This window comes from Takifugu rubripes, chromosome 8 (genome assembly GCF_901000725.2).
Source record: "Takifugu rubripes chromosome 8, fTakRub1.2, whole genome shotgun sequence".
NCBI classification, from domain to species: domain Eukaryota; kingdom Metazoa; phylum Chordata; class Actinopteri; order Tetraodontiformes; family Tetraodontidae; genus Takifugu; species Takifugu rubripes.
Window position 1 is genome coordinate 12,916,853 of NC_042292.1, and position 27,865 is coordinate 12,944,717.

The following is a 27,865-nucleotide window of genomic DNA, read 5'->3' on the forward strand; positions in this document are numbered from 1 at the left end:
TTTCACTTAACGGCTTCGGTTTTTGTCATTTAAATGTGTACAGCTGCCCATGTTTCTCCACCTGATCGGAATTGAGCTAATAGCTAGCATCGGAAATTGTTAGAGCATGAATGGTAGTCGGAAGAAGACTTTTCAATCGATTTGGCACAATTTAGCCTCAATAAACACGACTTACTGTGGGTACAATCGCTCAGAATTTCTGTGAAATTTAGCTTTGTCATGCTAGCATGCTGCGCTGCGCAAACATCACTGGCATGCGCGCACGACACGTTATCTTTTCCTCGGAACACCTCGACGTGAATCATGTGAGGGTTCAGATGCTGAGTTAGCTTCCTGGAAACGGAGCTCTGGGTTCAGTTGGCGGACGTGAAGTTTTTCCACGTTTTTTTTAATGTGATCGAACAAACTGCTCATGAAAATTAGCGCTTAACACCTTTACATTAGCATTACATTGATAAGCAGTGACCAAAACCTTCTTGAGGAAGGAATATTTTGGCCTGTTACTGCCGAGTGTAGTTCAGTCAGAGGAAAATTGATGGGTATCGTACTCGTTACTCGAGTATCCTTTTCGGTTTGACGTAAAATTCTGACTTTATGGTACAGTGATGTAGCCCAGCACAAATGGAGCGTAAGGGCGATACTTTCTATTTTCTACATAATTTCATACTTGCATGTTCTCGAAAAAAATATGGTAGTTGGAAACCCTTCACCAGATATCTTTTTTTAGCATTAGCAAAAAGAATGAAGCAAATCATGTGTTCCGTGTTCTGTTTTAGTCCTGTCGGTAAGCTAGGCGGCTAGTGCTTCTGCCTGAATTGGTCGCTAAGAGGCCGCTAATGCCAAAGGCGGATAATGCCAGGCATTCGCTGGATCTTTTCAGGGATTCATTTTAGCGCTAGCGGGCCCGTGCAGCGGGTAATTTTCACCTCGCTATGTTTTCCTTTATTATACACATCTGAAGTTTAGATTACAGGAGGAATTTTCCCCCAAAAAAGTCTCAAGCTGCAAGTCTTTCTTTCCCGAATCCCATTTCATGTGCTCCCAAAATAGCCCGACTTCTTCTGAATGCCTCCAATTTCCATCCCGGGCGCGGCGGCGGTGATTGACGCGTCCTTGTTCTCTGGCTTACATTAGACGGGGAGAGTAATTGGCACCTGTATCCCCGCACATCCTCTGAAGTCGGGGAAAACTCGCAGCACCCGGGGTCTCATTTCCATGCGGAGTGTGATCCCTCGCTATTCGCTCCAGATGTTTCGCCACATATAGAGCTGGGAATATAAATACAGAGAAAACATTTGTCATAAAATTGTATTTTGAGGCTCCTGGCAGGTAGAGACGACGGCTCCTGGTATTCCTGTCTCCGACGCCTTCGTACCCCTTTAAGGTGGAGGGGCTCTCGCGCACGTGCATCCACAGCCGTCACCCTTTCATCACATTTTTCCTTTGGCGATCCCGCTAGCAGGCAGTCGCAAGGCCGGGCGCTTTGAAATGAGCTAAGCCGGAGAGCCTCGTCTCCCTCTGCGCTGAAGGTCTGATCTCGGCGGTTTAGCGGGGCGCCGGACGCCCGGGCCAAGTCTCCGCTTGGATAATGGCGCCCCAGGGAAAGGTGGAACGGCGGGGTCCTCGACACCTTCCCTGCCTCTAAAAATGGCCGGAGGGGAACTTTTGCAGCGTAGCTGGGAGGGCTGGAGGTGCCGCAGGATCAGTGATCTGGGCTAAAGGGCCACGGCCAGATGTTGAGCAGCTGGGGGGGGGGGCAAGGATGAGACACGAGTGTCTAACGGGCTGTTTCAGGGTTGGAATTTAGGGATTCCGGTTCCCAAATGTAAATAAAAATTGAGATTAGGCCACCTACATGGTGGATACACTCCGTCCCAAACTACGGACGAGCTGGGACTCATCAGCAACGCTTTTAATCTGTTTAGGCTCCACCAATTACAGAGATTGATCTGCCATCATCGGTCAGATTAGAGGCTCAGGCCTGCAGATGAACAGCAAACGTGCTTTGAACCCGCGCAGCTGCTAGCAAACAGCAGTTCACTTTCAATTCGCGACCTGAGACGTCCGGAAAAAAATCGGCCCATTTTACACTCTGCGATCCGCAAACTTGTCTTTTAAGAGGACTTTCACTGCCTTGCTTCCCAACGCACAGAGAAGATGACCTGAGGTGATGGAAATACCACTTTTAGGAGGCCACCGCGGGTTGAAGCCGACGCTAAAGACGAGTGTGACGCGGCAAAAACAACAACAGCGCCTCGGCTGCGGCGCCGCTTCTGCCCGCCCCTCTTTGGAAACATAAAACATCTGCTTAGAATTCAGGGCGACTAGTTTTAGTCTGGGGTGTGGTTAGCATTTAAATGAGCTTTTAATATTAGAGCTGCACCGAGGCATGCTGGGAGACCAGCTGGCATCCTTGGTTCAACTGTAAAAAGTGGCCACACACATCACAAATTTGGATTTCTATATTTGCGAGGACTCCTAAATTTTATACATTCTCCAACCCCGAACATCCCAACTAACCCTCTAACATCAACCTTAAGCTCATCCCAAGTCTAAACCCTCGGACGATGTGAGGAACAGCCCAAGTGTCCTCGCATTGCTAGGAGAACAGATAGCTAGGTGCTACACGCGGTCTCCACAAGCATGCAAATGTGAGTATGTGTGTGAGACAGACGAACTGTCTGGTAGAAGAACTGTTTCATCCACATGTGCGGGCGGCACGTCACATGATGCTGAGAGCCCCCCCAGCTGCCGTCGGCCCACCGCCGCTGGCTCGCCATCACCTTCAGATGTGTGTGTGGAGGTGGACGGATGGCCGCAGAAGGATAAAGACGTGCAGCTGCCATCTATCACGCAACAGGGGGGCGCGCCACCCTCGGTGGGAATGGAATTCCCACCAGGGTGCATGTTTTCCTGTCCGAGGCCGCCGAGCACGTGTCCCGCCCTCAACCCTTGCTGATGATAGCCGCGCACTTCCTGTTATCGCTGACGCCGGCGTGAAGGTCGGCACAGTAAAGGACGCTAGCGTGAATGCTAAGCATCGACGCAGGGGCCCGGCGGTGCGCGGGGGCCCCCGAAACGCACCTCAGCCGAGTCATCAATCCGAAAGGAGCCAGTTTTTCCACTCCGATACTTTCCGAGACTGAGGAGACGGTTTTGTTTTTCATGCCAGCTCCACCTCTGAACCGGTCTGTCCGCCTCCGCCGCTGCACATTTCGCTGTCGACCCGGGTTCAGGAGGTCAGGCTCCGCCTCCTTCTGCATTTTGTCTTCTCGCTTGGCTCTCCTATCCCATAATTACAGACACAGCCAGTGCAGAGACGGCACCGATCTCCTAGAAGCTCCAGCAGCAGATCAGAGGTTTCCTCGACTGTTTGTTCATCTTTCCTGACTTATTTCCCCCCCCTCCTCCCGCTGTGAGGGGACAGCAGGGGGTCGTGCATGGTGCATCATATTAAAGACCTTTTCTCGTTTTATTTCATAACGCCGGCAGGGCCCAAACCAGGCCGTCAAACTCGAATATTTGCATTTCGTCTCTGTTGAAATCGTCAACCTGAATCAATTTCAGCAACTCAGTCATGGTCCTTTCCAGAAACATTTAGATTTATGCAGACGAAGACCTTTCCAGAGTTTACAGGCGTGATTTTTCCAAATAAATAGGGTCGTTTACGATGTCAAATCGACGACAACCACCTGACATCGCAGGAGTTTGGCGTCATGAATCGGGGGCTCAGCCTGTTCCGTTCCCTCGGTGGCCGCACGGGGGCAGTGCAGCCACAGTTTTGGCCCCTCCGGCTCCCATTTTCCGTCTGCTGAGGCGACGTGTCAGGGGTCTTTGGCAGACCGGAGCCTGTGTAAACACCGGTGTGTGTGTGGGCCCTGTCACCGACGCGTCCCTGCACCCCATCAAATTTTGAACCGGTGCGCTTTGAAGCGTCGGTGCTGGATCCTGGGAATCCTCCCCTGTTCTGTCAGTAGGAGGGTGGAGGGGGGTGAGGGAGGGGAGTCTAACCTCCACATCAGAGAAAAGGTGTCGGGAGTTTCTGGTTATACTTGGCTCCAGAGTGGGGTTCATTCAGAGTGGGATTATTTCTTTACTTTTCTTTCCTCCTTTCGTAATTAAACTTCCCCGCAAGAGTGCAGCTGTAAGTCACGTTCTATAGTAAATAATGACGTATTTTGCATGTAAAGAATCTTTACAAATTACAGAATTTTACGTGATCATACCTGGATTGGATCAATATTCAGGCCCGATGCCGGTGCAATACCCGCTCTGGACACCGGAGGCGCCCGTGCTCTTTCATATTGACGGCGAAGAAGGCAAGCTTTTTTATTGGGGGGGGGGGGGGGGGGGGGGGGGGCTGCGTTTGTAAGGAGACAGAATAAAGCACCAGGAAGTCCAAAGGTCCGAGTCGGGGTGGGGGGCTCTCAATCCCAAGGGAGAAGTAAGGGAGAGGAGGTGCTGAAAAGGGGAGACTCGATTCCGCCCCCCCTCCCGAAACAGCCTGGAAGAACTGCGCTCCGACGGCGCGCTCCGCCTGCCAGTCGGAGGATGGGGCTTTTTTTTTCTTCCATTCATCCACGTCCCCCCCACCCCCTCCTCCCCCTTTCCCCTCCTCCTCCTCCTCCTCCTCTCCAACGAGCCAGTCGGTCTGTCAATGCGCTGCGAGCGTCCGGGCAAGTCAAAGCTCCGGGATTTTTGGAGGCAGACAGACGACTGAGCTAAACGACCCACGTCCCGTCTCTCCGAGCGATGCGCCGCGGCGGACCGGCGTCTGTTTCCGAGGGGGGCCGACGCGCACAGCTCGCAGGCTCTTTTCTCTAACCACTGAACAAGTTTCACGTTTGCGCGGCTCGGATGCGCCCGCCGCGCTCCGCTGTGTAGTTTTCATATGTTTTGACTTTTGAATTCTCCTTTTTTTTCTCGGACTTACTGTCGACTGGGATTCACGTTTCCTCCTTTCTAAATCACCAACAAATCCGCCGTTGAGGGATTTGAGGATTTACCACCTGTGTGTTTCGTTAAAAGGAGTCGGGGGATCGTATTTGCTCACGGAGCGTCGCGTCTTTCTGAAGATGGAGCTCTGGACAGTTTTTCCGTTTTAAAGGCTACGGCTTCGGCCCCCCCTCCCTGTCCAGTCCGATTTGATGGGAGATACATCCTCTTGCGAGAAAACAAGGTAATGGGAGAGAAATCACCCCGAGTCGGCGCAGAGAACAAGGGAACATTGTTCGGAAAGAGACAATTAGGGCGCACGGAGAGGCGGCAGAAATAGCTCCTGGGTAAGCTCTCAATTCGATTCCCGTGGAGTTGGATCCGAGCTGAGGACCGCTGCTTTGGGAGGAACGAGCACTAATGACACATTAAAGGCCAAAGTCATGGGATTGGCACTAAAATAGTCGGATCGCGGACGCGCAAAGGGAGAAAAAAAAAAAAAACCCCGCCGTTGGAGATCCAGACGCACGGATTGAGCGAGATTTCTTTTGAAATTCACGTCTGTGATTTGGCAGATTTCGACGGACTGTGGATCCATGAGGTGTTCTGCACCTTTTCACTTCACACTCTGACTGGCTCTACCTGAATCAGAACACCTCCTGTGCGCCAGAGTCGCTCTGCAGCTGCGCGTTTGCTTCGATTCCTCGTTTTCTTTCCGTTTTAAAGCCCCGAAAGTGTTTCTCGTCTCTTTCGAATGGGACTACACATGCTGGGGGTCAGGGTTGAAATGGCGTGTCGAGGGAGTAGGAATGGATTTGGGATCCTGCTGATGTTCTTACTGGATTTACTGGGAACCGCAGCCAGTAACTTGGAGCCAATCTACTGGAATTCGTTAAACGAACGGTAAGGACCTTTCTCCATGCTTTAAAACTGCAGGTTTGACTTATATGTTGCTTATTATTCAACTTTAAACAGTTGATCTTCCTGTAACGTGGTGCGGAAAGCACATTGGCGTTGGTAATCTTACCTCAATGTGCAGGCCCGCCACAGCCCTCCTGAGAGGATTCCTTATTTTTACTACTATTCGGCCACTTCTTCCTACTTTTCCCTCCGAAGTCGCAGCCCTCCAACACCCCTGTTGATAATCTAATATGGCTCTAATATAAACAGTGTCACTCGATAAATGTGGACACTTGAAGTTCCACAGCTGTTCCGAATTTGGAGCCGGTGGAGCCGCAGCTCGCCTTACTGGTGAACTGAATCGCACAGGAGCGAGTGTGCGGGGGATAATAAAGACCTGTGCGTGTGCGTGCGTGTGAGTGATTCTGGAATTGCTGTTGCTGGGTGACCTTGATTAAAGTCCAGACCCGGGGCCTGCAGGCCTCCCGTACGCATCCGCCGCCCTCCCTCCCTCCCTGTCGCCATCCCGAGCTCCGCCGTCGCTCTCATTTGCATTTTCCCCTCTTCCCTCCAGAGGAAGGTGTCGGGCATTAGCCGAGGAATTGTCATTTTAAACACCTTGCCGCTGTCTGGCCTTAATGACCGACATTGCTTCCCTCACACCTCCGCCAATTTTAACTGGCGTGTGAAAGGACACCTGGGGATGGGTGGCCGGGTGGAGGGTGACAGGAGAGGTACAAATCCTGACTTTCTTGTCTGGGGATGAACTGGGGCCGGTGTGGTTCTTCAGCCTCATAAATGGAAAATGCAGACTCCCGGGGGATCCGCGTGAGCTCGACTACTTACTTTACTTCATGAAAGGACTACAAATGCGCCCAAAGTCTAGCTCACACCCCTGCCAGAGGCCGTTTGGGACGCCCTTGTGCTGCAGGCTGTGGCCTCCCCAGTTTCTCCCCTCCTTTACTGGTGCGATTTTGTGTGTGGCCTCCTGCTGTGGAGCCAGGCACGAAGCCCTTAATGAGGGCTTTTTGTCAGCAGTGGGCGGATTCGCCTGGCGGGGGAGTAACGGAACGGACGCTGAGCAGCTAACAGCTCGGGCTTTTGAGGCCTTCCAGGTGACTCTAGACTACTGTCTCCTAATAGAATTTAGTGTTGGTCGAGGGTCGGGGTGTGGGGAACGGCCAATTAGAGGGGGCCTGGGTCCATATTTGTTTCAGCTTTGCTAGCTCATATGTGTAAAATACAAAGCCCTTTGTACGCCGAGGCTTACTCAACGAAGCTCGCCATTCACCGTTAATCTGCTTAGTCATTCCTCGTGTTTATTTTTTCAGCCCTTTTAAGCGCTCTGGCACACTCACGCCTCCTCGGTATCTGTGCGACAAGACCACAACTTTGGTATCGGATGCCTCGGGGTGAGTTTGGCCGCGGGCCGAAACGTGCCGAGCGCTCACACGCACCCAGAATCTACTTCTGAAATAAAGAAAGCGTGCACGGTTCACGTCTTGTCCGCACCACCTGCAGGTACCCCCCCCCCCCCCCCCCCCGCCCCTTCCACCTTCTCTGCCTCCATTTTCTCTTTGTGTTCCCGCTGTCGCTCATCCGGTCCTCTGTAGCTCCTCCCTGCTCCGGCACCTCCTGGTTCCTCACTTGAGGACCAGACGCGGCAAATTGGAGACACGTGTCCCAACCAGCTACCGATTAAAAAAATTTTGCTCACCCCCTTTGATTCTGCACGTGCAGGTGTGGCCGTCCCAGCCACAGGTTCAGACGCCGTCTCCAGTGGTCATTTTGTGGTTAAATGTGTGACCACACGGGGCAGAGTCGCTTTTCCGAAGTGAGGCTCCTTGTTCGCCCACGGGAAAAATTTTAAAAAGAAATGCAGAAATGTCCTGAAATCACAAAGTGACGGCTGTCAAGTCAATCATCGTGATCTTGACGGGTCCCCGCAGGAGCCGCGCAAATTATGTTATCAAAACCTTCCCGAGTCCCGAGTGCCGCGTCCAGCCTTTTATTGACTTCTCCATCAGGTGATATTACGACAGCCCGGAAGACAAAATGGAGACAAAGTTGCTGGAGAGTGGAGGTGGTTGCAAAGTGGTGGTACACGCCATCCTAATCCAAAGTAAATCAATAAAGGTTAAATCTCAAGTGCCAATACAGGTTCTGCTGGAGGAAGAGGGAATTGAACCGGAACGATCACCTTGGAAAGCGTTCCCCTTTAGACATAACTTCTCCTTATTACAGCAGCATCCCTGTTATTGGCCCTACACGGACACTTAATGAAAGATCGAATCTCGCCTCGCCGCTCGGCAGCACTGGCGACTCTTTCTCATCGCCACGTTTTGCGGTTTCGCCCCCTTTTGTCTCATCAGGGTTGAGCAGTCGCCCCCTTCTGATCACATTCCTCTTTTCCCGCCTTTCTTCTCCGAGTAAACGGCTGTAGATTATTGTAAACGCCGGCTGAGGGTGGGCGTCTTCCCGCGCGGCGCTCCTGGTGACTTGTAATACAACTATTCCCCCTAAGATCTGCATTAAAATTTAATACCCCCTTCCTGTTTCTCAATAATTAATTAATCGCTGGCTAATTGGTGCCGCATAAAAGAGTAGCTAACCAGGCTAACTGTTTCAAGTGCAGAGGAAAAAAAAAATCCACTTCACGACTAGAAATATTCTTGGAGAGGGCGAGGAATAAGTGTTAGTGGGTCAAAAAGAGTGTCGCGTCTAAGGAGCAGCATTCCAAAGCTCACTTATCGACCGCTGGTCCGTCAGAAACTCCACACCCGGTTTCACCCCCTGTAAATCCACCCGCAGGTCTCCCGCTCATGAATAATGCACGCCAGGCTCCTCTGGCCTGCCTGGATAAGTCAGCTGTGGTTGGGTGAACCTACACGCTTCCTTAGGCTAAATGATTAGCAAGTATCCACTGGGTGGTGGTTTTTTGTTTTTTGTTTTTTGGTTTGAGGGGGAGTAAAAGCAGGAGCGCACACTGCGGAAAAGAGGAAGAAAGAATATGAACCTTCCCGCTCGAGCTGCCTGTAAAAGAAGCTTGTTCTCCTCCCACCTCCCGTTCCCTTGGTGTGTGTGTGTGTGTGTGTGTGTGTGTGTGTGTGTGTGTGTGTGTTTACGAGCTGAGGGGAACGGGAGCCGCGGAAGAGAGGTTTCAGCTGATCTTGCGGAACGGAAAAAGGCCGGGGGAAGCAGACGGAGAAGGCGGAATTCTCTCTCCTCAGGCTTTTCTGCGGGAATATTGGACATGCGGACGTTAGCAGATGTGCATAAATGATCCTCCGGGGGGGCCTCGACCTCCCCTCCCGCTCATGTCCGACATGTGCACGTGCGTGTGGTCCTAATGCGTCTCCTTTGTTGCGTGTGTAAGCGCGAGGAGGGCAGATGTGCTCGCGGGCACACGCAGGGGAGGTGATGGGAATTGGCAGGCGACAGGAAGCGCCGCTGCTCTCAGGATTCATTCATTATTCCATCACTCGTTTCTAAGTTTATTTGGCAGCGCCGGCGCTCATTCATCAACATCATAAGAGCCGCGAAAGCGGCGCCGTAAACATGCCGGGGTTAGCTAAAGAACTCATTTAGCCCCCCCCCCATCCCTGGGGGCTTTAGAAGTGACTTTGGGATTTTGGTAATTGTTAAAAGTGCTGATGACTGGGATGGAGGAGATTAAAAGCGTGTGCTTGGCTGAGCCGCTTCGGAACGCCGGAACACGGGCACGGAGCACGCAAACTTTCTACCACAGACACATGCACACGCACGAAAGCGGCCGCCATCACGACGGCGCCGGTGCTGACGCTAATCTGGGGCTGTAGGTCTGAGGGGTCACATGTACGGGGGGGGGGGGGGGGGGGGGACAGACCCAGGGCCCCGTACCCAGCCGACACACACATATTCACACATGCATACTCCAGGTTCTCATTAGCTTGCTTCACAGCACATCCAGCCTAAGCAGGATCAGGATCCTGGCAGCATTTGGACTGGACCAGGTCAATCCCCCCCCCCACCCCACTCCAGGCTGACACAGAACTGACTGGAGGGATCAGAAGCCCGCGATGAAAGCGTGCACGGAGGCCAGAGGGGGTCTACTACAAAGAGGCAACTTCTGTCACACAGCTCATCACCCCCCCACCCCCCCCCAGTCTTGTAGCACCGGGGCGGCACGCTGCACATTCCCACCGGTTCTCCTCACTGGTTTCTCAGGAGCCTCTGTGGCATCATTCCGGGTAAATGAGAAAGCAGCAGGGGGGAGTCGGCTCTGGTCTCATTTCATATTTGTATGTGTGGATGCTAGCGGGTGATGGGGGTGGGGGGGGCAGCCCCCGCCGCCGCCACATCTGCCCACAGCTGAACAATGAAACGCGTGTAAAGACCCACGTTCTCGGGCCGGTTCAGATGCCGCTGCCCTTGGCCGCGTTTTGATCCGTAACCGAGTTGGAAGGCCTCGTTTTCCCAAAGGGCCAGAAAAATCTGGCAAAACAACGCGAGTTATTTTGAATAATCACTCAACAGTCTGACCCGCTTTCCAAAAAAAGCAACCGGGAATTTTTTTTTTCTTCACTCCCACTCGAAATTGTGTTTCAAAATACAGTCGAGCAGAGACTTCGGCCTCTGACGGTGGAACAGAGAAGTCCGAGGCTTCAGGGGCGTCGCTGGACGTTGGTTCACTTCCTCGTTTTGGTTCTCCGTCTGGTCCATTTGGAGACCGATAGCGTGAACGTGGCCTTGGTGACCCCACCACAGGGGTCTGATGCTGATCCGAGAGCAGCCAAAAATGTGCTGCAACTCTTTGAAGACCCCTTCAGGTGTGTGTGCAGGTCTACGCTCGGTTGTGTGTATGCTAGTGCTTCTGTAGTCGTACTTTCAGCCCCGTCAACTTCTTTAAGAGCAGAACTCATCATCATTCCTGCTGATTGGACGCTGGCCTGGAATGAATTTGTTAGCGTCGGTTAAAGACGGATCGCCTGCCGGCGCAGGAGAGACAAACGAGACGCTTCTCCGGAGAGGCAGCTGTGCCTTGTCAAGTCCCCCCCCCCCCCCCGCGACCTGCAAACATCTCAGTGGCATCAGCGAAAGGGGCAGGAACAGAGGGGAAAGCGGGTGTCGTCGGGGCGAGACAAAGAGCAGACGAGGCGGCAAAGAGGCGGCGGGGTCAAGGGAGGGAGCGTGAAATTCGGCGAAGGAAATACGAGCGGGGTCGGAGACGGACAGGTGGGAGCGGGGAGAGTGACAGATGAGCGACGGGTCAACGGCGCGACTAGGTGCTTCCTGCTAGCATGCTTCCCAGCCCGCTCCTCATTCCTCATTACTGACACGTCCCATAATATTTATCCCTGTGAAGTCTAGCATGAAACCTGGTAAAGCTTTGAAGGAATTCGTCGACTTTTGGGCCAGAATGAGCTCTTTGATCAACTTAGCATGGAGCGATTAGGAGAATGGCAGCAGTTTCCTTTCTACAGTTCATATGATAAGGTGCTGCAATCACACACACACACACACACACACACACAAACCATACACAGGACTCGGATAGATAGAAATCATGCCAAACGCCTCGTAGCGCCACGGACTGCTAATCGACTCAGTTCGCCAAAAGCTAAGTCGGAGGCTTAAAGACGTCTCCACCGTGGGATCAATATAAAAAGTTCATCTCATTCCGGGATGAAGTGTTTCCATTTCCATTTAGTGGTGCAACAATATTTCTTTTGCTTCTTTTTCCGACTTATCCTACCCCTTTTGATGCTCCTGCGTGTGAATAAAAGGATGATAATGCATCGAAATCGAGGAGGCGGATCACAGTCGCTGCACACTTGTGCTGGAAAATGAATTCCCGGCTCTTCTTCCTCATCCTCACAAGCACACGGGAACATTTGCAAGCTTTTCAGTCTGCTTTTCAGCGGCCGGGATCCATCATCCGACTTTGGAACGGGCCGAGAAATGTTGGTGGAGTAGTCGGCAGCTGTGTGCTGGAGTAGTAACAGGTGTCCTTTTCTTTGGGGACGTTACCTCACTCCTGCATTTAGCTAGCTGGGCGCTAGCGTACAAAGCTACAGATGGGTTTTCTTTGTGAGGAGGTTGGTTGGATCCTCCCGGCTGAGCTGTAGCGGTTCGGTCCCTGGTTAAGGAGCTGTAGCGGCCTGTTACTTGAAAGCATCTAAGCCTTGAGATAATCTTTGACCATTTACTTACAATAGGCCAGCGATGATCTTCGCGCTAAGAGGCTTTGGTGCGGAACCCGGTCCTCTCCTGAAGCCAGTCTTTAAACTTGTCCTGGGGAAAAAACCGCACATTTAAAAAGAAAAATTAACTCCCAGTGCCTTGATTGTTTTTCAAGGCTTCACGCTTTTTTCTCTCTGGGTTCCTGTGTGTGCGTGTGCACAGAGGTAGAGTTCTAATTAGGAGGTAAAAGACCGTGCGGTGTCTGTAGTCCATCTGGCTTTGGCATTAGCCCATTACTCTCGCTGTCTGTGGGGGAAACGTTTGGCTAGCTCTGCAGGGAAACTCATGCTCCATTTCCAGGGCTCTGCCTTTAATACGCTTTAAGTCGGAATGACGTTAAAAATGCGAGATTAAGATGAAACGTTAGATTAATTCTCAGCTTTTCGGCGCAGGAGGCTTCGGTATTGCCGTCCTCTCATTTAGTAGGGATCACACGCGGGGATGAAAGCTAGCATACGCTGCCTGTTTTTCGCTGAAATTGTTTTTTGTGATTGAAACATTTCTCAGTCGGGAAGCTTGTCTCAAGCTCCGGATTGAACGTTTTACTGATGTTGGAGGGGGGGGGGGGAAGAGCAGAACCTATATTAATTTCAGTCTCTACATGAACCTCGGGATATTATTCTCTCAAGGGAAGGATTCAACAGGGGAAATAGGCTCTTTTTCTCTTTCTGTGCCGGGTTTTAGATGAAAAGATGAACAGCGCTCTCATGTCTTTGCATAATATATTTAGCCTCGGTTTCTACCGAAGTTTAAAAATCTGCCCCGCTGCAATGCAACGCGCCACATCCTGGGCGTAAACTGCAGCCTTTTATTATTTATGTTCCTCTTATCAAGCCAATCAATACCCGACTATGATAATATGTGCTAGCATACTCATTGCTACGATGACAGATATTTCAGAAAAGCTACAGCTAATGAAGTGGAACAGAATTAGCTTTAGGGCAACTCATGGTGTTATCCTCAATAAATACTTATATAATTGTGTGAGTGGGCTAATGTGAGCTAATCATAGCAAATATTAGCACGTGGTTGCGTCATGCTGGACTGGAGCATTAAAATATCAACAGTTCTCTTGTTTTTCTCTCTCTTCTGGGCTCAAGTCAGCAGTCGAGGAAATGCCCATTTTTGCCCCCAACAAGTGTTTCATCCTGACGCGACAATTTAGAGCCTAGCAAACAATTCGACACCTTTTCTTTCTTTCCTGCAGTGCAACTGGCATGCAAGCCCACGAGGGCCTGGTAACGAGATCCGCGTTGTAAAGTCGGGTGTTGAAATGGGTCGTAGAAGACCCGGCACGCCGCCACCCGATACCTCCGGGAGAAAAGACACTAAGCCCCTGTATTAGTTTTAATTCCTCTTTTTGTCTCACCTTTGTGTTCATGCATGTATGCTATCTGTTTAAGCTCTCCCTCTTACACACACTCACACACACACACACACACACGGTTGACTGTTGGTGCTGGAAAAAGTCCAAATGAACGGGTTTGAGTTTCCTCTGAGGTGTACCCCTCCCTCTATCAGCAGCACACATCCCTCACTCTTCCTTCTCCACTCTTGCCCTCCTCCCTCCGTTCCCTGTGAACAACAGCCCCCCCCCCCCAAACACCCCCCCCCCAAACACCCCCACACACACCTCCCTACCCGGTGCTCACCCGCACTCGGCGGCCCGGCTTTCTCCGCACGCACCCTTGCCCCTCTCGTCTGTGAAAACCCGTCCACTTCTCCGCTCTAATCCCCCCGTCGTTCCTTTTGTCCCCCCCCCCCCATCCACCCTCGCTGCTTTGGCTCGCCACCAGTCCCGAATTTCTCCTTCCACACATCGAAGCAGTTATCACGTTACAGCTCGTTGGCAGACAGTAAAATTTATTCCCTCTTTTGTTAATTATTATTCCCCCCCCCCCCCTCCCCGAAGTCGGTCGCTTTTGTCTTTGGCTTCTTTGTGGGTGGGATTCTTTTTTTTTTTTTTATTTGATGTTGAAGCGTTTTTTTCCCTCCCTCGCTCATCACAGCGCGGCAGTAAATAGGTCCTCTGTAGCGGAGACCAGATGAATAATCATGATTGGCCATCGCTGCGGCGTGAAAGCAATTAGGATGTGACTGCGAACGGTGGCCGGGGCGTGCACGTGCACACCCCCGCGTCCGTGCACAGCCTGGAAATCAGAGCGCCGTTTTGTCACTAGGCTGACTTCACGCTAACTTCCTGTCCAGAGTTCTTTTGTGGGTCTTGTTCGTCATTGGAGGCAGCTGTACCTCAGGTCTCGGGATGCCGGGGGGGGGGGGAGGGAACAGATGGAGAGCCTCCTTTCTTCCCTCCTTTCTTCCCTCCTTTCTTCCCTCCTTTCTTCCCTCCTTTCATCTTCCTTCCGTCACTCTTTCCTCCAAAAAACTGGAGAATGCTGGTGCAGAACGGACAGGAGAGTGGTGACAAAAGCACCACTCTTGACGGTTGTGTTTCAGTTTCCTGCTGATGGAGGATGTGTTGGGGGGGTCAGGTTGGGGGGGGGGGGTGTCATGGTTGGAGTCAGCGTACCAAAATGTGCCCTGATTTGGATCTTGTGCCCACTTCTCCAGAAATGCGGTTTTGTTGAGCAACAAGGTGAGAAGGTGCTAGCATACCGCGCTACGAGAGCACTATGACGAGGACTCGTCTGTGCACGTCGGCCTCCGCAACGGACCAAGCGGCTTCCTGGAAGGACGGGACGCTTCCCTGACAGCGCTCGGCATGTTTGCGGGCTCGAACGCAGCTGCCATCCAAATTCATATCGCCTCCCAGTTCTACGGCGCTCCCATTTGGGTCCAGCCCATCTGGAGCCGGAGTCTTGGGTGGGCCGCACGTATACGCGGCGTGTGTGCACAGCTGAGGACCGCGGCGCTTCCCGTCCCTGGTGTGTGTGTTCTGGCAGTTGCTTAATTGCCCGGTATCATCTTAATGCCTTCGGGCCTTAATATAGCAGCTGAACTGTGTCAGCGTTGCGTTCAAGTGCTGGAATTCATCAGTATTTTTCCCCGTCAGCTCCGTTTGATCGGGAACGTTAGCGCTCGGCCCACTCGATAATCGGAGCTAAAAAAAAATTTTGTTCAAGTGCTTCCGAACCCTTAAGAGCGACTTTTCGAGCGCAGGTATTTCCCCACGTGGGTTTGCATTTGGCGTTGTTTGCTAAGCAACACGGTAACGGAACCGGACCTCTGGGAAGGGGAGCAGAAAGTGGCCCGGACCACTTGACCTCAGCAGGGACCAGGGTGACGGCAGGGCTGATGAGGTGCTGATGAGGGGGTGGGGGGTGGGGGGGGGTACACCAGTGGAGAGATAATCCCTCCAGTCACGACGGCCCCGTGTGCGCTAATGTGGCGCGCTGGGCTGTCAATCACTCAACAAAGCTGTCTGCAGGGGGATTATGAGCCCCCCCCCGCCCCCCCGCCCCTCTCTTCACCTCCCACCCTCCGCTTCCTCGCCCTCCACAGCCAAACCCTTCTCTGCCTTTCGCAGAGTCCACTTGTCCCTCCGTCCCCTCGCAACAAAGTGCATCTTTTCTTCCGCCATTTTTTTGCTTTGCTGACTGGAGCTTAGTTTATCTCCAGCGTTCCACCCGTCCCCCCCCCCCCCCCCCCCCCCACCGTCCTCCGTAAGCCCCGTTTCTGTCCGTCCAAAGCGCCTCTCGCTCTATCTCGCCGTCCCACCCGTGTGTTCCTGCTCACCTGCAACAGAGACAGGTGTGTGTGTGTGTGAGTGTGTGTGTGTGTGTGTGTGTGTGTGTGTGTGTGTGTGTGTGTGTTCGGACAAACCCGGTAGCACTTGTTTCCTTATGTTGACGCCACTTTGCTGCTCTCTCCACGCCGTTTATCGACACTGGACTAAAGTATCCTAATGTGAGAAAACGTACTTTTATAACTTGATAAAATACTTTTATTATGATTCTGAAATTACTTTAATAATTAATTACTTTCTTGTTATAAAACATATTTGGGCCCCAATCATCATCCGTAGTGACGATATTTCTATTTTCATCTCGTTCTATTGTGTTATTAAGATGTATTTCTATCTTAAGTAGATATGATGTGTTTAAGACTCATCCTGGGGGAACTGGCATATTATCAGGGTGTGTGTGTGTGTGTGTGTGTGTGTGTGTGTGTGTGTGTGTGTGTGTGTGTGTGTGTGTGTGTGGGTGTGTGTGTGTGTTGGGGGGGGCAGAAAAAGAGGAAAAGAAGAGTGAAGTTGAGACAAAAAGAGGTCAAACTGGATTACAGGTGGGCGAACGGGTTGAAGCAGGCGACGAGTGACAGTTAGCCAGAGCGCCGACAGACGTTTCAGATAAACAGATGGAGAGATAGTTGGCGAGGTGTGTGTGTGTGTGTGTGTGTGTGTGTGGGGGGGAATTAATAGAGGGTGACTGCAGGAGGAGGGGCCTCTGTCAACGCCTGCGGGGGCTACGTCTGGTGGCATTCGCCGTCGTGGCGGCGCTGTTGGACAGCACAGATAAGAGGCAGCTACAAGCTGTTTGGCACATTTGCAGGAGAGGCAACATTTAGCAGCCAGGCTCTCAGGGGTCAAAGGTCACCGACCTTGGAAAAACAAAAAAAAAAACGTTTATCCCGCAGAGCTCCTTTTCCAGCGACATTTCCAGGATTTTTTTACTCTCAGGAATTGATTAGTCTGCCCTAATCCTATAAATAATCTGGCCGCTTTAATCCGACATCGTGCAGTCGGCGGCGCATCAGGCAAATCAAGATTAAAGGTTTCTGCCGTTTCCATAGCAACTTTTAATTAAAGTTGTGTTTAATGTCAGCTCGGTATTAACGTCCTCTGTTTTTATGGTGGTTATTGCTTTTCTGTACAGATTAGTCTCAGCCTCCCAGTCCAAGCTTGAGTGGTTTTTAACCACATTTATGTTTATTGATTCAGATTTGAAACAATAAACATGAACGTGTTTAAAACCGTTGACACGGCGTTTGTTTCCCTGCTTTCGTGGCTCGGATTTACCCCAAAAACGATTCAATGAAGGAACAGATTCCCCTGCAGAGACGCAGCAGAATTCCAGCAGATCGATGAAGAGACGCCGGGATTGAAGCGACGTTAATTCGCTCCGTCAAGACTTGACAACGATGACAAATGAAAGGAAGGGGGGGGGGGGGTAACGTGGGGGACGGGGTTGTTATCTCGCCGACGGCCCGACGGGTTTTAACAGCTGTATTATCTCGCGTATCTTATATTGGATTAGGCCTCAGCCTTTCACACATGTCGCACTTTGATTGATGCTCTGATTAAAGGCCACCAGCAGAGATGGGGGGGGGGGGGGGGACATGTAGTGGTGTATTGGGCTTCTCAAGGATGGGTTAGCGAAGCCAAGCTAAGTGGAGACTTGTCTCTTCATTCCCAGTTGAAAGCACCGTTAGCCTGTTTTCTGTTCACACGGCCTCACCGATAGTCGTTTATTTATGGAGGCGCCGCTGCGGTTTTAGTTTTGCAGCTGGTGCTAGCTAACAATAGCGCCGTGCTAATTGCAGTCACCTTCCTCTTAGCTGGAATGCTGCTGGAAGCTTCGCAGGATATTTCACAAATGAGATCAGAGGTGTGCAGTTGCGCCGTGGGGGTTCGAATCGCGGTCTTGCTGTGTGGCGTTTGCATGTTCTCCTCCATGTCTGTAACCCCCCCCCACCCCCACCAGCCCCCCACATCTGGGCAATGGGTGACTTGGTGACTCCCCAGGGACGCCACTAATGTTAGAAGGAAACGGTAACGGGCTATTGCTGCTATTTCTCCAGTGCTTTCATGTGGTGGCTAATGCTAACTTAGCTTGAACTCTTCTTCGTGGGCTGTGGGCTGCTATAGCGATTAGCCACATCACCTCTGGACGCTGCTTAACAGCTATGGCAACAGTTACAGCCCCCCCCCCCCCCGCAGCAGGGAGGTCAAGGTCAGAGGTCAGAGGACGCCTGAGATACATCTCTGCCGCACCCCCCTTTCGAAATCCTCCCTCGTTCAACAAAAGAGACTCGGCAGGTAATTTGCGTGCGGGTAATACACGTGTCTCTCATTAGCCGTTCGCGCCTGAGAATGAATAATTCTTTGATAAAATTCCTAATTTGCTGCGAGCGCACGCTGCTCGGGCTCACGGCTTGAACTCCTGGTTCAAGCGCGGAGTAGAGGAGGGTGGAACGGGGGGGGGGGGTAGAAGGGAGGAGAAGATGAAGCGTCTCCGTGCGACTCTGTTCTGTTGGGCTCTCACCTGCTCTCACCCGCTGTCTCTGTCCAGACCTCACGTCCTCGCCCCCCCCCCCCCCACCCACCGTCTGTTTGTTGCTTCCATCCCTCTCTTTTCTTTTTCTTTCTCGCCAGCGCGGGGGGGGAAAAAAATTCAGACGAGCAAACCTGTGACCCCAAACACACACGCGCACTCCCAGAATGTCCTCACTGTGCTAGTAGAATGCGAGAACACACACACACAAATCCGAGGGAGTAATAGAATCAAGGAATGCAAAGATAAAGCGAAGAAAGGGGGGAACAAAGGGATAAAACAGACCGAGAGGGATTGAGAGCTCCATATTATTAATTTAGCTGGAAAAGAGAGGGGGGGTTCTTTAAATCCCTCCCCCTATGCTGTCTCTTCCATAGAGCTCCAGCGTGGCACACAATGGAGAGATTGGAGCGGGGGGGGGGGGGGTCGCGATAATCCACCCAGCTGTATGAGTTAACTGTTTCACAGCCCTGACTTTTCTCCCTCCCTCGCCTCCACCTTCGCTCTCGCCCCCTCTCATTCCGCCTCTCCTCCTTCATCTCTATCCCTCCATCCCTCCTGTCGCTCCTCCATCTCTCTCTCTGTGGGCTCCCTCCCTTAATCCTCCGGCATTTCTTCCAGACCTATAGACCAGAATAAACCTGCCAAGCACACACACACACACACACACACACACGCGCGCGCGGTTCATGTGTCCTACATACATGCCAGTGTATGATGTCACCGCGGCCACGGGTGTGTGTTCACAGTTGGCAGCACCAGTTGCCCGGTGAATCTGGCAGCGCCGCTCTCGCCTCCTCTGGCAGGGAGAAGAAGGCCGGCGTCCCACGGCGAGGGATTACACCGACTCAAGCACGCAGAAGCGACGCGGCCGAGCCGTTCAGGGCGGCTCCCCTGGTCCAGATACCCCCCCACCACGTGGATTAACGTTACGAGACGGAAGAGTTACAGGAGTTGTTGAAAGGGAAATTGAAAAAGGCTGAATTTGTGGGGGGGGGAGTCGATGTTTATGTTGATGCCAGAGCTGCGACGGAGGACTGTTGCTAATTATAGTTCAGATGCTCTGCTACTTCTCCCTACGTCACAGTAATACACAGTTATTTCAGTGTGTTTTCCATACGTTAGCATCACAAGTGCAGGCAGAGATGCTTTTACTTGGGGGGGGGGTTTAATGGCCGTCTGTTTTAGTGCAGTAGTTTTTCACCTTGGTGTGTTTATTTTGAGCATAATCACCAGACTGGTCCAGCGAACTGCAGGTGCTGGAACTGGACGGACTCCAGTGGCCCGTTACTGCGAAGTGTTCCTTTGTCTCTGAAGAAAGATGGCAGGGGGATGGGGGGGGGGACCCAGGTCCTTTGTCTGAACCTGATTGATAGCTGTGTCTGACCTTTAGCACCTTTTGTGAAATCTAAGAAGTCGTTCCTCTCGCCTCATATTTAGTCATCTCACTCTCTCTCTCTCTCTCTCTCTCTCTCTCTCTCTCTCCCTCTCTCACACTCACACACACACACACAAACACACATCCTTGTACTGCTACCGGTGAAAGGACACGGGCATAATACTATCGCCATTGCAACTCATAGCCCAGTCCTTATCCTAATCTTAAACCACCAGTAAACCCATTTCCAATCAAATCTTAACCCTCAAGTGGCCCTCTGAAATGATGAAGCAGCCAAAACGCCCTGATTTCCCACATGTCCTCACTTTGTCAGTGAAACGTGTATTGCGGTCCTCAATGCTTAGCACACACACACACATACGTGTTTTCCTCTCCCTGGAAACCCAATTCTGTCTTTTCTTCCCCCCTTTCAAAACCTCCCAATTACAGCCACTCCATTTTCCACCTCTCTTCTTCTCCTCCCTCTGTTCTTAACGGGCAATCTTGTTAATGTCAGAAGAACGACCCCCCCACACCCACCCTTCCCCTCACTTACTCGTAGGAATGAAGAAAACAGAGTTTGGTTGAGGTGAAGTTGGACATTGTGACGGAATCTTGCCCACCGAGGGTGGAATAGTTGCACTGTTGCACCTGTCAACCATCTTTACATAATCCCGCTAGCATCTCAGCTGCGTGTGGTCATGGGGGGGTGTGGGGGGGGGGGGGGGGGGGGGGGGTAGATTGAGCAGCGTTAAACCATTGAAACCTGTAAATAATTCAGTGGATCCATTCATGGAAACATTATAATTCTGAGTGTGAATTACTCTCCCTTTTTACCCTCAGGCACATATCTCACTTTAGCCAAAGGCCTCATGGGAGATTAGAGGGAGTAAATACCAAGAAAACCCAGAATGACTTATGAACCAGGCGGAGCGGTCAGACGTGCCGGCGGGATGCGGCACCCCAGACTTCACCGGGCCAAACAGAGACGTTTTAAATCATTCCAGTTTAATTGGTGCAGGCTTTCACACTTCATATCGCCACGTCCGTCTTCTTCTTCTCAAGCTTTATTGACGTTCTGTTACAGACACTGCAGAATGTTGACAGAATAAGGCCTTCGGTGCATCTGGGTTTGATTGTAAAGAGACACTTAGTTCAGTGTTAACGGAAATGTGCCAATAAAACCTATTAGCAACAGTTGCGCGGCATAATGAAAACCCATATCATAAATATGCATCTGCACAAATCTGCTTTTAATTTAATGTCCAGAGCAATCCAAGACTCCTGAATCACAGTAATAAAATGTTCACGTTCTTGTCAAAGAACCAATATTCTGAGTAGCATAAAGGCTTTACGGAAACACTGAAATTCCTCGTCTCGACACAAGGATTCCCCTCCGACAGCCTTAATATTTCTTATTCAGCCAACAAATCAGCCGTCCAGACTGATGCAGAGGTGCGTGAACCACCTACACGAGGGGAGTAATTCGTCCTATAGCTCCCCAGAAGACGCTACGCAACAGCGGTGCAATTGCTAATGACGCAAGGCTAAAAGCCACACTAGCGATTCATGTTTTTATTCAGCGCTTCCCTCTGAAGTCAGACTATCAAAACGGCTTTTAATAAACACAAAGAAGCCTCTTTGTTTTAATTCACCCTTATGAGTGAAAGTCATCTTTTTAACTCGCCCGCTGTCGCCACGGCATTGATGCAATCGCTCAAAGTCAACTCCGGTTTACTTTAATCAGGCACTCGCCTGGAAGAGGAAGGCCGGCGCCTTCAGGAACGAGATAAATCTCGAATTATGTCGAAGTATACGGCTCCGCCAAGCATGTAAGTTCCGTCCGAAAACATTAAGTGTTGCGGGCCGGCGGTATATCGCGGAATGCTCCTTTAATCCGCCGCTGCCTTAAAAGATTTTCTCAACCGAACACGTCCTTCCGACAGGAGCTGAAGTTCTGGCGAAGCCAGGTTGGAGTCGTCGTGGGGCGTGCGTGTGTGGGATGGGGGCTGTTGGTTGTGAGTGGGAGGTGAGCTAGCATGGAGCATTAGTTTCGCTCGAGCTGACGTGTTAATTAGCCAGCCGGGTGTGTAGCTAATTAACGAGAATCATGATTAATGACTGTACAGTACGCACGGTTAAGGCGTAACGCGTCGCGCTGATAAGAATGTCGGAAGAGGATCGCCGGCTCTTTACCCGGACGCCTGCTGCGCGTCCGTGTGTCGGCGTGCAATTTCCACGTTGAAACTGCACGCGTGGGTTTGCACGTTTGCTGATGCGTGCTTGGCCAGGCACAGGCGACGAGTTAACAGGCATGGCAGTCGTTGGGCCTAATGACAGACTGCAGTAGGTCGGGGGGCGTTTATCACGTCAAAACAGGCTGCCAGAGCTGCCCGCCGATGCCAGATTACAAGGAGGACCTCACACGTGTAACAACAGCGCCCGGGAAGACGGCTAAATCGATCTGTTGTTCTTCTGCCTGCATTTACATTCGAGGAACCGGGAAGAAACCATTCCCTCTGAAGTCATATTTGTCTGTAATCAAGCTCTTAAAGTTCACGAAGATTATTTCAAAGAGCGTCCAATAAAAATCAACTCGTTTTGCTTACTTTCCAAAATGGGTCCAGTCATTCCTCTTGACTGCGGCCCACGACCAATATTGCTTCAAGATGCAGGCACTTTGGAGTCGATTTTCGAGTGGAAATTGGTAGAAATGTTCTGGCTGTGTTGCCAGATGGCAGAAGATTTGAGGACGCCGCTGAGACAGACATTTCTAATAAAATAAGCGAGAAAGCAGCTAACCCAAACTTTGACCGTTTGTTTGCTAGGCTAGTGCCGCGGGCCAAAACTGTGCACAAACAAACGTAATGCCGATCCAATCTCCAAAAGTTTGTCAGAATAATCCTGAAGCCTCAAATGTCAGATGTGTCCTTAATCATCTAGTTAGTGCTAAAACTTCTTTTTTAACAAACGCATGCGGTGAATTATTACTTTAAGTCCTCAAAGATAAAGCCCTAGCATTTAATTCCATTATGCATCTAATACCCAGTTGTAAAACATTTTTCTTTAATTAACAGAAAGTAAATGCAACATAATAATTAATCATTGAAGGATTGATCCCTGCTGAAAAGGCCAAACAAAAGCTGAGTTCAGCTTCTTAATATGCTGATGATTAACTTTTCTCTTGTGTCACGGTAGCCGGTTGAAACGTGCAGCCTGAGCATATCTGCTGTTTTGGAAACTTGTAATTAGCATCATAATCAGAATTTAAACTCAAAAACAGTATTTTTAATGTATGTGGGGAAACCGTGAGTGTTGATCTCCGGTGGTACGATCACCCAATGAGATTTCAAATCTGATAACGATAACGAAAAAGAACTTGGCACATTACGCAATTTTTTTAAAGCCTTATCTTAAATTCCCTGCCAGAGTGGGATCAGACTAGACGAGAATCCGAATTTAATATTAGAGTTAAACACTGTGCAGATTACTTTTTTCCTTCTGATTCTTTTATTGGAGAAGTTTGGAGAGACTCACGCACTCAGAAATTCCAGCTGGCCTCTGTTAACTAAGTAAAATAAGACAAATGTGTATCTGGTAAATAGGAGTATCCACGAAACAGCAAACATGACGGTCTGGGATGAGGAGGAATGCACTGAACAAACAACAAGGCGGTCCACAATGCCCAGTGAGGCCCAGCGTTGATGAGCAATTTGTTAGCTATGAATGCTAACTTGGCAGTGACATCAGCGCCGGTGGCCAAGGGTGATTTGACCGCTGACCGTTCTCACAATCGAGGCCTTGACCTCCCATTGGTGCTTCCTGCAACTTATGATGTTATCTTGCCCAATGAGGATCAGGAACACTGTGGGGGGGGGGGCTCAGTGTGGGGGGGTGGTTATGGGGGCTGACATACCACCGCTGCTTGCACTGTGTGTATGTGTGCGTGTTAATCTGCTTTGTGTGGTAGAACGCACCATCAGCACCCGGGCCTGACCTCTAACTCCTAACCTCAAACACAGGAGATGCCTTTTGCTTTGCACCCCCCCCCCCCCCCCCCCCTTCCCCCCCCGCACCAGCCGCGAGCAGAGGGTGTTTTATTTCCATGGCATGCACGCATCCTCGCTCTGGAAAGGAAGATGTGAGGCGAGCAAAGAGGAGGAGACGTGGCAAAACCGTCTTCTGCCTCTGCTCTGGCCTCTCTCCGATGAGGAGACAAATGGCTACTGTCATCCACGAGAGGCTGGAGAAGGCAGCTCGCGCTCACGCCGCCTTTGTCTTTGGACTGTGTGTTTGAGCGTGGATGACAAAGGCCATTTTCACGCTCTGCGTCTATCTCTGTCACCTCCTCTTACTCTAAACCTCTGTCCTCCAAGCTGCCCCCTTCTCGCTGTCCTCTCCGTCATGCTGAATCTGCCACATCTTTAGTCACGCTTTAGCCTTTTTCTTTCGCGCCTCCCCCGCCGCGCCACCACAGCATCCTGGCATCCAACCACTGGCTTTGTCAACTTGCTAACACTCATCTGTCTTCTCTGGATGGACTTCTAAACCCGCTAACTTTCTACACCAACTCTGTCACCCACTAGTGGTCAGCTGCAGTAAAGCCATTAGCTACTTTATATATCGTTTAAGGTATGAATCAAACTAGTGTTTCTAATGAAAGAGTTCCCACAAGTCCAATGTTTTGATTTTGGTCTTCATCCTGCAAACGCTAATCTGGTTCAGGGTCAGAGGGCTGGCAGCCTCAGCAGGGAGGCCTATACATACAGGAGATGTAATCTCTCCAGAGTGTCCAAGGTCTGGCCCGGGGTCTCCTCCCGGATGGACTGGAGCTCCTTATCCCAGTTTGATAAATGCTAATGCTAAATCCAGGGTAATCCACCAGGGACTGACTCGCTCTTTCTCACACACCTGTATCATTATGTTTCTTCTATTTTTGAACTTCCTTCTGCTTTTTTTTTTTGTTTTTTTTTTTACATCATCAGTCATCCAAAGTTGCACCTGTTTACAAGCCTGCTGCTTCCTCTTCTCACTATCCTTACGCTCACTGCTAGCTGTCAATCAGCCAGGCACGGGGGCTTCATTTTTCCCCTGCCGACGTCAACAACCCGGGCACAGCTCTGTCTAGGCCTTCAATGGAGGCTTCGAGATTTCAGGCGGCTACAGAGGGAGACCCTCGCGGAGAAACGGGAGGACGACTCTCTCATCATCAGCCAATAGTCTCTCCGGAGTTCCCCTGAAACAAAGGGAAGAATAAAACGGTATTTTTAGCCCCTTTCATTTTTCATTAGCATAATGATTTGGGCTTTGTTGTATCATTTCATGTATATTTGTGTGTGAGAGCGGCTGCTTGTGTTGCATCGCTGCGTTCTCCACACGGGAGCCCAGAGGTTGAAAAGGAGTGCACACACACACACATGTATACGTGTGCACTGCAAATCAGTTATACTCATCCCCAGTCGTTCCTCCTGTCTATTTATTCCTCGATTCATCCGGTTCTTTATTTATTTTACACACTACTTCCTAATGCAAATAGGTTTGGCTGCTCCCCGCCGAACTCTGGGAGCAACACAGGCCCAGAATGTGTGGATTCGTGAGTGTGTGTGTGTGTGAGAGAGGGAAAAAGACACAGTGAGTAATAGAGCCCAAGTCCTTATCTGTCACCAGAGAGCTGCCTAGCTCTCTCTCTGCTGTCAATCATCCAGCCCTGGAGACAAACACTCCGCTTCAAACACAGTCACAGAAAGAGAGCGGATGAACGATGGTTGATGGGAGGGAAAACAGAGGGGGGAGAGAGGGATGGATAAGAAATGGATAGGAAGAAAGAGTGCAGTGGTGAAGGGAGGAACATGAAGGACAAAAGGATAGACGCCAGGATAAAAGTGTGTTGAGGAGGGCGGGAGGTGGGCAGGTGGGCTTTATTTCCTCCAGCTCTGTTGTGTGTTCCTCGGGCCCCGCAGGTAAACTGGGGCTGGGGGAGGGTGGGAAGGGCCTGAAGAACTTTAAAACACTTCACCTGCATGAATTAGACAGGCCTCTTGAAAATACCCGGGCGACTATTGAAAAAGCCACTCTTTGCAAAGTAAAGTGGGATCCAAGTGGCGACGGTACGTGCACGGACGTGCTCAAGCACACGCCTACACCGCCTCTCAAACTCTCGTGTGCAAGGGCCATTGCGGCGGAAGCGCTGTCCTGACACACTTCAATACCGTGAGAGGAGAGGATAAGAATTTGAATGCTCCAGCGTTCGGCTCGTCTACGAGGCTAGCTAACCAACGACCCTTCCGTCTTGATGAAGCATCCCAGCTACAACAGATACTAACTGTTGACTTTAGCGTGGGTCTCCGCAACCCCCGAGTCAAGCCGGGACTGCCAGCCCGGCACATTCCCATAAGCCTTTTAAAGCTTCCTTCTGCCGAGAAGAAAGGGAGGCGTTTGGATGGAAGACGGGAGGCTCGAAAGCCAAAGAGGACGGGGGGGGGGGAATCGAGAGGCAGCAGCAAGAAGGGTCTGAGCCCCAAATCGCTTCAAGATGCGTTCCAGTGGAGCTGGAGCAACTGAGAGGGAGTCGGCCCTGTGGGGAAAGCGAGTGGAAGCCAGTTTCCCATTTCAAATGGTGGATTAAACAGCAGTGATACACAGGACTCCTGTCAGGATACACGCAGTAAACACCCACATATCACCAGACTTATATACTTAGAAACTCTTTGTTTGGTGGATAATAACTCCCTTATATCCAACTTTATCATGAACTCCAACACATAAAACCAAAGCAAAGCAACAAACGCTCCAACATCCATTTAGAACGTAAATCCAATATTCCAGTCTGGAATATTTTGGGATATATCTTTGAGCAGAGACGGACGGATGGAAGTACTAGTTTAGGAGATGACAGTTGCTTCTTGAATTGCACACATTTGTGCCACATGGAGAACTTGTTTGGTGGTCACCATATCCAAACAGCACCGTGCACCCGTCATCAGTCACTGGTTTAAAACCCACCTTTTTCATTGCCTGGCTTAAACTTCCCGATGAACATTTAGGTCCTTGAGTGGTACGTGCGGACGTAGTCACCAGTCTTATCATTCCGTGTCGGGTTCGTGCACAAATAAACATCCTCTCGGACTCGGCAGCTCTGCTAAAAAGCGAGATTCATCCCAGTAGTCCCGCATTCTTGATGGCCCTCTGGGACCTCCTATGGATTCCGCTCCTCTCCTGACACTGTGGCCTGCCTGAGCTCAGGCTGAGTCCCCTGGAGCTAAAGTTTCAGACTCCCTGCACCCCGTGGCCTCTCCAGAGCAAGGTTGAACCTCTACTCACACACTCTTGTGCGCGAACTGCTTGTTTGAGCACATGTGGATGCGGTCAAACGCACATCCAGTGGAGCTTTGGAAGGAGCAGAAGGCGAAAGAGGTGACCCACACTTTGGCGGGTCAGAGCCTCACCTCACCCCTCCACTCCCACAGGGAGGACTTGTGTGTGTCTAAGAGTGAGAGCATGAGAGCCAGCGCTTGCATTTTAACCTCTATTCCTCCAGAGCCCCGAGCAGGCTAATTCAATTAGCACCGATGTTGAAGGGAACGAGTCAAAATTTCCCAGGTTCCTTCACAGCAGACACAGATTGTCATCCACACGTGTCATCAAAAGATATATTTAAACATTTTAAAGGCCTCGGTGGGAGATTTAAGGGGACTGCATGGTGTGTAGCTGTGTCTCTCAAGGGTCTGCTTTAGCCTCTGTTGAGAGGTTCACGATCATTGTATCCATTTACGAATCTGCCCCCTCACACACACACACACACACACACACATTCACCAGCTGTCAGGACCCGCACCGCTCCATCACCGCTCACCTCCACTAGACCACCTTAATGGGACCAATCCAGACTGCAGCAAATCATCCCGAGTACATGCTGAAAAGCGGGGGAGGAGAGGTGAGGGAGACGGGCGAGGGAGCGGGGAAAAAAACAACGATTTAAGGCGGAAAGAAAAGGCAGCGCGCATGTAGCGTAGCTCCGAGGGCGGGCGTCGACAAACCGATTTTTGCGTTGGTGATCCCCCAGAGGAAGAGCATTATGCTGGCTTTATGGCTGCTGGTTAGCACGTGTTATGATGTTTATTTTGAGACCGAAGCGTGAAATACTGCCAGCAGGAAAGGACACAGTGGAAGATTGGCAAAACGGTTATGGAGGGGAAAA

The 27,865-nt window shown here is 51.0% G+C and overlaps 1 protein-coding gene across 1 annotated transcript in view; it reads left to right on the forward strand.

Moving 5' to 3' along the window:
* Positions 1–4,633: 4,633 nt before the first annotated feature.
* efnb3b (ephrin-B3b) overlaps positions 4,634–27,865 on the forward strand; it is a 61,587-nt gene continuing 38,355 nt past the window's right edge. Inside the window, exon 1 of the mRNA XM_003966823.3 lies at positions 4,634–5,838. Within this exon, the coding sequence (XP_003966872.2) occupies positions 5,690–5,838 (149 nt within the window). The 5' untranslated portion in view covers positions 4,634–5,689. The remainder of the gene's footprint in view (positions 5,839–27,865) is intronic.